The 12,342-nt window shown below is 42.7% G+C and overlaps 1 protein-coding gene across 2 annotated transcripts in view; it reads right to left on the reverse strand.

Annotated features, from left to right (window-relative positions):
- The window catches only part of SCAPER (S-phase cyclin A associated protein in the ER), a 318,889-nt gene that overhangs the window by 108,939 nt on the left and 197,608 nt on the right, over positions 1-12,342 (reverse strand). For both annotated transcript variants that reach the window (XM_040413608.1, XM_040413607.1), the window contains exon 20: positions 9,477-9,613. In XM_040413608.1, coding sequence (XP_040269542.1) covers positions 9,477-9,613 — 137 coding nt within the window. The remainder of the gene's footprint in view (positions 1-9,476; positions 9,614-12,342) is intronic.

The raw sequence follows: 12,342 nt of genomic DNA on the forward strand, positions 1-12,342 counted from the left end.
AATGGCAGAGTGGCCAGAAGAAAGCCATTACTTTCAGCTAAAAACAAAAAGGCACGTTGTGAGTTTGTGAAAAGGCATGTGGGAGACTCCCAAAATGTATGGAGGAAGGTGCTCTGGTCTGATGGGACTAAAATTGAACTTTTCGGCCATCAAAGAAAACGCTATGTCTGGCGCAAACCCAACACATCACATCACCCAAAGAACATCCCCACAGTGAAACATGGTGGTGGCAGCATCATGCTGTGGGGATGGGACTGTGAAACTGGTCAGAGTTGAGGGAAAGATGGATGGTGCTAAATACAGGGATATTCTTGAGAAAAACCTGTACCACTCTGTGCGTGATTTGAGGCTAGGACAGAGGTTCACCTTCCAGCAGGACAATGACCCCAAACACACTGCTAAAGCAACACTTGACTGGTTTAAGGGGAAACATGTAAATGTGTTGGAATGGCCTAGTCAAAGCCCAGATCTCAATCCAATAGAAAATCTGTGGTCAGACTTAAAGATTGCTGTTCACAAGCGCAAAACATCCAACTTGAAGGAGCTAGAACAGTTTTGCAAGGAGGAATGGGCAAAAATCCCAGTGGTAAGATGTGGCAAGCTCATAGAGACTTATCCAGAGAGACTTGGAGCTGTGATTGCTGCAAAAGGTGGCTTACAAAGTACTGACTTTAGGGGAGTGAATAGTTATGCACATTGACTCTTTCTGTTATTTTGTCCTATTTGTTGTTTGCTTCATAATAAAAAAAATAAAACATCTTCAAAGTTGTGGACATGTTCTGTACATTAAATGATGCAAATCCTCAAACACTCCATGTTAGGCTTCGTTCACATCACCGTTCAGCCTTTTTCCGTTCTCCTGCTCCGTTTAGGAAAGGACGGAGAAGGCACGTAACTGACGCCAAACAGAGTCAAACTGAGCCCTTAGGACCCTATAGACTATAATGGGGTCCGTTATGTTTCCGCTCAGAAGATGATTTTTAAGCGGAGACAAAAGTCGTGCATGCAGGACTTTTGTCTCCGCTTAAAAATCATCTTCTGAGCGGAAACATAACGGACCCCATTATATTCTATGGGGTCCTAAGGTCTCTGTTTGATGTCAGTTATGTGCCTTTTCCGTCCTTTCCGTTCTCCTGCTCCTAAACAGAGCAGGACAACGGAAAGGCTGAACGGTGATGTGAACGAAGCCTTAATTCCAGGTTGTAAGGCACCAAAACACGAAAAAATCAAGGGGGGTGAATACTTTTGAAAGGCACTGGTAAATGAAAGAAATACTAACATGCAGTTTATAATGGTTCAGAAGTATAATTTACTGCTTGGGCGTTAACATCTACCGTCGCTTGAGGAAGCTGAACAGATTGATATATATTTATATGTGAAAAGGTCAAATAAGGGCTCAAGCACACGACCGTGTCCCGGCCATGTCTGTGCTGTGGACCGCACCGACCTTGTGCCTGCCGTCTGCGGACCCATTCACGTGAATGGGGTTCGCAATCCACATCTGACGATCTTCCCTGCAAAAAAGTAGCGCATGCACTACTTTTTTGTGGTGCGGAGGATGGACAAGAAACCCACGGAAACACTCTGTAGTGGGCTTTGGATCTGTGCGTCTGGTCCGCACCGCATCTCCCGGATTGCGGACCCATTCAAGTGAAGTTTGTGGGCCGCAATACGGGCATGGTTGGCACACGTTCATGTGCATGAGCCCTAAATTTCCAATTACATCCAGGCTCATTCTGGGCTTTGAAGTCAAGGAGGCGGTCCTATCAGTGATTGACAGCTATCTGTATATAGAGGCCAGCATTTCAGTCACTGACAGGACTTCAAGGGCCTCCTTGACTTCAAAGCCCAGAATGAGCAGGAATTTAAATGAATGAAAAACAAGTTATACTGAAATTATTCCCACAAAACTATATAATCAGTCTGCTCAGCTCCTCCTGCTCCTTAACATGCTGTCTGTAGATTAATTCACATTTTTAAGGTGACAAATTTCTTTTAATATGCATGTAAAGTGACACAGGAGAAGGTTTGGGGATGACACAAAAGCGTATAATAGGGTTGATATTCAAGGAAGTGTCTGTAACATTGAAAATTATTTAGCTTTAATGGAAAAATGGTCAACACAATGGAAACGGCAGCTCATTGTTACCAAATGTAAAATTCTGCAATTGGGGAGAAGAAATCCTCTGGCTGAGTATTGCATTGGCGAGTCTGTGTTAGTAAGTAGGGATGAGTGAACTTGCTGTTTGCCATTATCACAGAATATAACGAAATTCTATGACGTAAGGCACCATGGAAGCCTTTAAGCCGTTATGCTGCCCACTGACTTCTATTATGACGGAATGCAAAACGGAAAGCCTCTTAAAGGCTTCCATGGTGCATTCCGTCATAGAAATTTGTTATATTCTGTGATAACGGAATCCATAAGGTATGAACCCAAACCCAAACTTGCAAACAGCAAGTTTGCTCATCCCTATTAGTAAGGGCTTCAGAAGAGGGTTACAATTCCTAACAGCTTGAAAATAAGTGCACAGTCTGGGCAGTCAATTGGGAAAGCGATTAGGACGCATGGCTGCATAGCTAGAAGTATAACCGGTAGGAAAAGAGAGACTGCGATCCTATTGTTTCCAGCACTAGTGCAACCACTTCTAGAATACAGTCCTGGAGACCTCACCTACAAAAAGACATTGATAAAATATAACGGGTCCATCCAGAAATAGGTTACAAAAATAGTGGAAGGTCTTACCCATAAACCTTAACAAGAAAATAACTTAAAGAGGTTTGCCACTTTCTGACTGCTTGTGACCAATGTGTATGTTAGATGACTATATGGCACTTTCTTTTGTAGCCTTTGTTGATATGCTGTGCCGTTTGCTATATGTCATAAGCCATGTCCCCTTGTATGGTAAATCTTCTGTGCTGTCCACTAGGGATCGGCCGATATTCAGGATTTTGTACATTATCGGTATCGGCCTCTAACCTTGCCAATATACCGATAATGCGTATAAAGCGAATACTAGTGAGCGCTTCCATTATGGAAGCGTGCACTAGTATGCATCGGGTGCCGGGAGCGGTAGAGAAGCGCAGCAAGCGCTTCCGATACTCACCCTCACTGGTCCTCTTTGATGGGGCCTGCGCTGCACTGTCCTGACCCCGTACAGCGTCAGGACGTAGTGCGCGCACTATGACCTGACGCTGCACGCTGTCAGGTGACAGTGCAGCTCGGGCCGGATGAAGAGGAGCCGCGGCGCAGGAGAGGTGAGGAGTTTATTTTATTCATCTGAGGTCTGATAGGGGTTAATAAAGGTCTGATCTGAGGTCTGATAGGGGCTAATAAAGGCCTGATCTGAGGTCTGATAGGGGTTAATAATGGTCTGATCTGGGGTTTGATAGGGGTTAATAAAGGTCTGATCTGAGGTCTGATAGGGGTTAATAAAGGGCTGATCGAGGGGGGGGGATGGTGTGGAAATTGGCACTAATATATTATAAATGTAAATTATAAATTGACTACCAACTAAGGGCTTTATTAATTTACAATTATAATATACTAGTGCCAAATGCAAATTTCCACCACCTCAGTGACTACCAACTAATATAATATATATTATGAGATATAAATTATCGTCTATCAGCCTGAAAGTTCACAGATTATCGGAATCGACTCTACAAAATTCATATTGGTCGATCCCTACTATCCACATAGAGGTCCGGTCCATAAGATGGCCGCTGATGGAGGGTCATGTGACCAGGCAAATCACCTCTACGTAATGTCTCCTCTGTTCAAATACACTACACCTGCATTAAATTCTCAACAGTGCAAGTGCAGATGCGGTGTATATGAATGGCCGAGACATCACATGGAGGTGATCTGCTTGGTCTTATGACCCTCCATCAGCAGCCATTTTACACACAAGATCTCTGTGTGGACAGAACAAAAAACTTCATATATTATGAAATATAGAAAATAGTACAAAATTTCCACAAAGGCTATATTAGTGAGTGCCATATAATCATCTTACATACACACTGCGAAACAGTAACCAGAAAGTGGCCAACCTCTGGAAGAAAGGTTTTCAAAGGTTTAAATACGGTTTCAAAGTTTTGAATAAGAGAACAAGAGGACACTGTCTAAAATTAGTTTGGTGGGGTGAAACAATATTTTATTGAAGTAGTAGTAGATGCTTGGAACAACTTTCAACCAGCAGATGTGGTTGGGAAATCAGCAGTAAGTGAAGTTAAACATGCCTGGAATATATCTATCCTGAGGGAAAATAACAAGGAAGTATTATAAGGGCAGACTGGATGGACCATGTAGTCTTCATCTGCCGTCAGTCCTCTGTTCCTACCATTTTTAATGGCCCATGTTTAATCAGTCTTAACAGATCTTCTATCCAGCCTCAAGCCATTTCTCCAAAGAGAGCCAGTAAAATATTTTTGGCCAAAAGATAACCAGCAGAACTGGGGCCCTTCATCAGTTAATACGGTGCAGCTACTAGATAGTTCTCTCATGCGACACACTGTGACATACACATCCCTCCGCTCTGACAGATTAAAGTGTTTCTTTGACAGGCCCTCTTCACATGTTACGTAGTTCATACTCCTGCTCATAAATCATCACATTTCCTACAACCTAATTTAATAACCCAAGGATATAAATAATATTAATAAGACCAACCAAACTTCTACAGAGAAATAATAAGCCATTTATCACCCAGTGTCCCACTGCTCCCCTCTGCCCTCTGTAATGTGAGGATTCAGATGAGGAAGCAGTTTGTAAACCTTTTATATGCAATGAACGAGCACAAATATACTACATACATTTACTTAACAAAGAATAAATATTCATCAGCAATATTCATTTGATGAAATCATTTATTAGACAGTTATTGGGCATTTAATTTTATTTTTTAAACTCCCAGCATTCCCAGAGACGTGACTATTTTGATTTTTTCAATAGATGGTTCCGCAAAAAATGGAATGGAAACGGAAGACATACGGATGCATTTCTGTATGTGTTCCGTTTTTTTTGCAGACCCATTGACTTAGTGTTGAATCTATTTTTATTATATAGAAAAAACAAATCAATCATACATAGCAACCATGACATTGTATGAAAAAGATATCTCCATTTCCAAATCCACGTGAAACATATAATATAGTGCAAAGATGGATTTAGAGAACAACATAACTCCCTGGGCCGCAACAATGCGGACCAAAGAGCAGACCCATTGACTTAAATGGAGCCACGGAACGTGATTTGCGGGCAATAATAGGACATGTTCTATCTTTAAATGGAACGGAAAAACGGAAACGGAATGCATACAGAGTACATTCCGTTTTTTTGGTTCCGTATACGGAACGCAAAAAACGGCCAGTAAACGGGGGAAAAAAAACGTCGTGTGCAGGAGGCATATTACACTGCATTTTCATGACAGATTCCCTTTGATGTGTACAGTGTCAGATGTCACTCATTAACTCCCACTGGAAAAAAAACAACACATGTATATATTTCTTTGTGGTAACACACTGTATAGGCAAGGGTTGTCTAATGCACTTTTCCATACAGAACACATAAAGGTAGACTGATGTACAGCATCTCAACAGAGGCCAAATGTACTCTCCATAGGCCTCTGTAGGGTAAATGGAATCCTATTGATACATTTGCTGTATATGTCAGGAGCTTTTCCCAGAGTAGGGCTCTGACACACTGTGCACAAAGCCTTAGAGAGAAGAGTCCAGCATAACCTGTAAACCACTTTCCGGTAGGGTCTTTAAAGATGATGCCCAATCTGAAGCAGACCAGGCGCAACAGCGCATTAGTTCAGTGTGGCAGCCTCGAGCCGGCTAGAGGCTATTATGCCTTCCACATAGATGATCCTATGGAGCCCTGCCTGTCTCTTTAGGAACATAACTATTTTCCCATATACTGCAATGGTGTTTCATTGCAGTCTATGAGAGAGGCAACAAGATTGCATATTAAAGTCCCCTAGAAAGACTTTAAAAAAAAAAAGTGGAAAAAAAGTCAAAAAAGTTGTTAAAAATATACAAAAACAAAATACTAATTTCTATTTCAAAATAGAATTGAAAATTAATAAACAATAGAAAAAATAATGATCATAGGCAACTTAGCATCCCAAAATGTCAGTACTATTAAAATACAAAAATATTTATCCTGTTCGGTGAACACCTTAACAGAAATAAAAAATTACCAATTCGACCAATTTTTGTGGCTTCACCCTCTATAAAAATAAATAAATAGAAAGTAATTTAAACACAAGAAAAGCTGTATAATTGCAGTATTGATGCAATCATACTGACCCAAATAATGAAGGGAACAGGTCAGTTTTACTGCATAGGCAATGCCGTATAACGAAACCCATAAAACTATGGCGGGGCCCTCATACAGCTATGTGAATAAAAAAATAAAAAATTCATGGCTGGGAGTGCTGGGAGTAAAAAAAAAAAGAAAAGAAAAAAATCGCCTGATAATGAAGTGGTTAAATACAAACACAGTAAATGAATTGTTTAAACATTAGGACTGGGTGATATCTTCTAGCATGAGGACCTTTAGGCATCTCCTGTTTCTAAATGAACACCTTCAAATACCCATGGGGTCTGCAGGGACCCTGAAAGAATAATGCCATACTTATCCATTTTGATCGTGCATTCTTACACAGCATTGACAAATGTTAGGCCTGACCACTCGCCTCACCTAGGATGATATTTTAGCTTGTCCCATGTTGTGACAGAACACTAAATTGATTAAAGCAGCCCCGAGATTTGACACCAGCAGCGGACGCCTTCTATTTGTTGATTATTATTGATTTTCTTTGATACTTCATTTAAAAATCAATAAACGTGTAGAAGAATCGGCCTGGTTTACCCGGTCTGAAAGAGGCTATTGTGAACTGGACGAAAGCCATAGACTAACATGACAGTGCCTTCCAATTATGGAAAAGCTCTTAACAGGTGAAACATCATCTGGAAAATCAATACCCGGTTTTCTTGCTCAATCAGAGAAAGTGGCCATAAATTAGGCTCATCTCTGGGAATCTCCAGACAAGTGTAAAGCAAATAATCTGCCCATTATTTTCATACACTAGAATACAAACACAGTACATACATTCAGAGAGGGAACATACCCTCACACACACAGTTTTTCTGGGCAATCTTAAAGGGACACTGACAGGCCCAATAAGCATATTTAGGTATATATATGACAGTACAGGTCTTATAAAGTGTATTAAAATCATCTAAGTATCCCCCCTGTCCACCTTATAAATACCGAAAACGAAAGTTTTATAACCTGCTTGTCTCGCCTCCAATCTGCCCAAGGGGCGGCGTTTCATCTCAAAATGCGCCCAGCCAGCCGCTCCCAACTGCCGTTCTGAAGCCCCGCCCAGCTCATCAATATTCACTTCGCTGGGCGGCGGCTACAACTCTCCCCAGTCACGATCCTGCGCATGGGCAATTCAATCCTCTGGGCACGTCCTCCGTCTAATCTTCAGCGCATGCGCCCGGCCGGGGTCACATCGCGCCTGCGTACAGACAGTCTGCGTCTTAGAGGCGGCTGCAGCCTCTGCTTTATGCGCATGCGCCGGGCACTTGAGTCGTGGAGAGTTGTAGCCGCCGCCCAGCGAAGTGAATATTGATGAGCTGGGCGGGCTTCAGAACGGCAGTTGGGAGCGGCTGGCTGGGCGCATTTTGAGATGAAACGCCGCCCCTTGGGCAGATTGGAGACGAGACAAGCAGGTTATAAAACTTTCGTTTTCGGTATTTATAAGGTGGACAGGGGGGATACTTAGATGCTTTTAATAGACTGTATAAGACCTGTACTGTCATATATATACCTAAATATGCTTATTGGGCCTATCAGTGTCCCTTTAATGTCTAGAATTAACAAATCAGGCAAAAGAAAACAATTGCCTATAATTCTTAAACCTTTCAAAGGTAAAAATATAAAAAGGTAATATGCAAACATACAAAAGTGAGATCCACATGACCTAGAATGGGGTTTCACAATTCTTCATAGTATTTAAGTTTTCATACTAATCCATGTTAAACTTAGATTTGGTCATAAATTAGTTAAGAAGATTGATCAGGAAAGGAGAGTGAGGAACTGAAGACCGGGCTGTCAGCCGTCAGACCTGCTAGCAAATGGCATTCTGCAGCTTGCTATGTAGTGTATGTACGTGCCACTGCAGAAGCCACATAAGGGCTCATGCACACGACCGTATGGCTTTATCAGTGTTTTGCGGTCCGTTTTTTACAGATCCGTTGTTCCGTTTCCGTTGTGTTTCCGTTTCCATTCCGTTTTTCTGTTCCGTTTTTCCGTATGCCATGTACAGTATACAGTAATTACATAGAAAAAATTGGGCTGGGCATAACATTTTCAATAGATGGTTCCGCAAAAACTGAACGGATACGGAAGACATACGGATGCATTTCCGTATGTGTTCCGTTTTTTTTGCGGACCCATTGACTTGAATGGAGCCAAGCACCGTGATTTGCGGACAAGAATAGGACATGTTCTATCTTTTCACGGTACGGAAATACTGAAACGGAATGCACACGGAGACACTTCAGTTTTTTTTGCTGAACCATTGAAATGAATGGTTCAGTATATGTACCGCATACTGAACTCAAAAAACAGCCAGTATACTGAACGCAAAATACTGTCGTGTGCATGAGCCCTAAAGTAAACATTTTCAAAATAAAAATTCAAAAATCAAATTCTCATAACGGCTCAGGACTCTCCTCTGTTAAGCCAGGGTGGCTCTCCCACTTGAGGACCCTACTAGGCCATGACTGACTGACAGACAGGTGTCATGTAATGATGTATAGCCCCTGTAGCCACGCTGTGAATTTGTCGATTCTTCCATTAGCAATAACAGCTGATCGTGGGGGGTCCTGTGTGTTTACAGTGGAACTAGCCGGATCAGTTTTCAAGGGGTTCATGGCAAACCCTGATGGACCCCCACTAACTGCAATCCATTATTCTCATAGTAAAAAAAAAAAAGAAGCCTGATGCACCCACCCCCAGAATAGTAATGTGAGCAAAGCCTTGCTGGACTAGTTGCACAAGTTCAATACTAACAATGTTACAATACACAAAAATTCATACAAACATCAGATAATCTCGTACTAAGTATCAAAATATGTATATGTATGAAAATCAATGTACAATGTAATGTTTGCCTTCAATTATTTAATGACTTGATATCGACTTACAAATGGGATACAATACTGAAACTCCTGTTAAAAGGGGCACTGAAGACCATATACAGTATTATAATCTCCGTCAACTACTACAAGTGCTCAAAGACAGTAGATACGTGTGAAAAGGCTATGCTATGTTTTTATAAAGAATTTACAGGTAGTCTAGGAGCTGCACCTTTACACAGTGGGTCTTATATCTTTAGTGATGAAATTTGTACATGACACAAAAATTTTATTTCACGCAAAGACGGACATACTTTGAGTTGATCCGGGTCTTCAACTTTTTAACTTTCTTTTTATTTTTTTGCTTTTCTTCGCCATCCTTTACAGGTTCTACAGGAACAGGGGTCTCAACCAAAACCTCCACAATGTATTTTTTCAGAGAAAGATGCTCCTGGAAGAAAAATGTATTCAATTTGGCATAAACAAACAATCCAGTCAAATATAACCTCTATTCTAATATTAAAAACACAGTAGACAGGTCCACATATTCACTGCAGTGGTAGTAGTAATTTCCTGTTAATAAATTTCTAATTACATGCACCCATTCAAATGAAAGAGTGATCATGTAATAAATGGGTGTACTCCAAAGTTAGGGGCCACCAAAAAGTTTAAAGGCTATTTACACCAGCGAGGGCAATTTTTTTCAATGATAGCATTTTACTCATTTTGGGCTATAAATCATTTTTTCAATTGGTCTTTATTAAAAATATTGAGCCATTATGTCACAAAGGGTTAACTGTTTTTCTAGCTCTGTGAATTATACTTTTTACTTTCACTTTGTGCAGGTCATCTAATAAGGCCTCATGCACACGACCGTATTTTTTTGCGGTCCGCAAAACGGGGTTCCGTTTTTCCGTGATCCGTGACCGTTTTTTCGTCCGTGGGTCTTCCTTGATTTTTGGAGGATCCACAGACATGAAAAAAAAAGTCGTTTTGGTGTCAGCCTGGCCGTGCGGAGCCAAACGGATCCGTCCTGAATTACAATGCAAGTCAATGGGGACGGATCCGTTTGACGTTGACACAATATGGTGCAATTTCAAACGGATCCGTCCCCCATTGACTTTCAATGTAAAGTCAGGAGTTAATATACCATCGGATCGGAGTTTTCTCCAATCCGATGGTATATTTTAACTTGAAGCGTCCCCATCACCATGGGAACGCCTCTATGTTAGAATATACTGTCGGATTTGAGTTATATTGTGAAACTCAAATCCGACAGTATATTCTAACACAGAGGCGTTCCCATGGTGATGGGGACGCTTCAGGTTAGAATATACTAAAAGAACTGTGTACATGACTGCCCCCTGCTGCCTGGCAGGTGCTGCCAGGCAGCAGGGGGCAGCCCCCCCATCCTGTAGTTAACACATTGGTGGCCAGTGTGGCCGGCCCCCCCCTCCCTCCCCTGTAGTTAACTCATTGGTGGCCAGTGGGCCCCCCCCTCCCCTGTAGTTAACTCATTGGTGGCCAGTGCGGCCGGCCCCCCTCCCTCCCCTGTAATTAACTCGTTGGTGGCCAGTGGGCCCCCCCCTCCCTCCCCTGTAGTTAACTCGCTGGTGGCCAGTGGGCCTTCTCCCCTCCCTCCCCCTCCTAATTAAAATCTCCCCCCTATCATTGGTGGCAGCGGAGTGTACCGATCGGAGTCCCAGTTTAATCGCTGGGGCTCCGATCGGTAACCATGGCAACCAGGACGCTACTGCAGTCCCGGTTGCCATGGTTACTTAGCAATTTGTAGAACCATTATACTTACCTGCGAGCTGCGATCTCTGCGTCCGGCCGGGAGCTCCTCCTACTGGTAAGTGACAGGTCCGGCTGGGAGCTCCTCCTACTGGTAAGTGACATGACCTGTCACTTATCAGTAGGAGGAGCTCCCGGCCGGACCTGTCACTTACCAGTAGGAGGAGCTCCCGACCGGACGCAGACCATCGCAGCTCGCAGGTAAGTATAATGGTTCTACAAATTGCTAAGTAACCATGGCAACCGGGACTGCAGTAGCGTCCTGGTTGCCATGGTTACCGATCGGAGCCCCAGCGATTAAACGGGGACTCCGATCGGTACACTCCGCTGCCACCAATGATAGGGGGGAGATTTTAATTAGGAGGGGGAGGGAGGGGAGAAGGCCCACTGGCCACCAACAAGTTAACTACAGGGGAGGGAGGGGGGGGGCCCACTGGCCACCAACGAGTTAACTACAGGGGAGGGAGGGGGGCCGGCCGCACTGGCCACCAATAAGTTAACTACAGGGGAGGGGCCCACTGGCCACCAATGAGTTAACTACAGGGGAGGGGGGGCCCACTGGCCACCATTGAGTTAACTACGGGGGGGGGGGGGGGGGCGGCCGCACTGGCCACTAATGAGTTAACTACAGGGGAGGGAGGGGGGGGGGATTACAATGCAATAATAAAAAAAATGCCCCAAAGGTGTATATAGCCTTTAAAGCAAACATCCTAAAAAAACATAGTGACACTCCCTACTGTACAATGTTGACCTAGCCCAAATAGGCCATACATGGAAAGATATTTGCCATGATGGCATGATTTTTCCCAACTGCTCTTAGTGCATCAAACAGAAATAACCTATGTATTTGCTACTCCATTAGCTAGATGAAGTGAACCAACTAATTATCCGCAACTTTAAGGGAGCTTCCCAGACTTTAATACTGATGACCTATCTTTAGGATAGGTCAATATCAAATTGGTTGGGGTCCATATTCTGGCATCTCTGCTGATCAGATAATTGCAGGGGTTGTAGTACACAAGAACCAGCTCTCATTGTGTAGTGACCGTTTCTGGTTACTTATAGCTAAGTCTCATACAAAGGAATGAGCTGAATTAACCAGAGGCGGCCACTGCACAGTATATCAGGATGTGCCTGGATAGAGTGCTCTGGGGTCCCTGCAATCAGCTGATATTAAGGACAGGTCATATACATTCAGGAAAACCCCTTTAAAAGTTTAAATAATTTCTAATCTACTGTATCGGAAGTATTCATAAAAAATAAAAAATTTCATTGAATATTGTCAACAATGAAACAAAAAACAAGGCACACATATACTGGTATAACTTCAGAACTGAAGAATAAATCATAGTGTTTAGCTCAAGAACTATAGGGAAACACTGCACA

This window comes from Bufo bufo, chromosome 1 (genome assembly GCF_905171765.1).
Source record: "Bufo bufo chromosome 1, aBufBuf1.1, whole genome shotgun sequence".
NCBI lineage: Eukaryota > Metazoa > Chordata > Amphibia > Anura > Bufonidae > Bufo > Bufo bufo.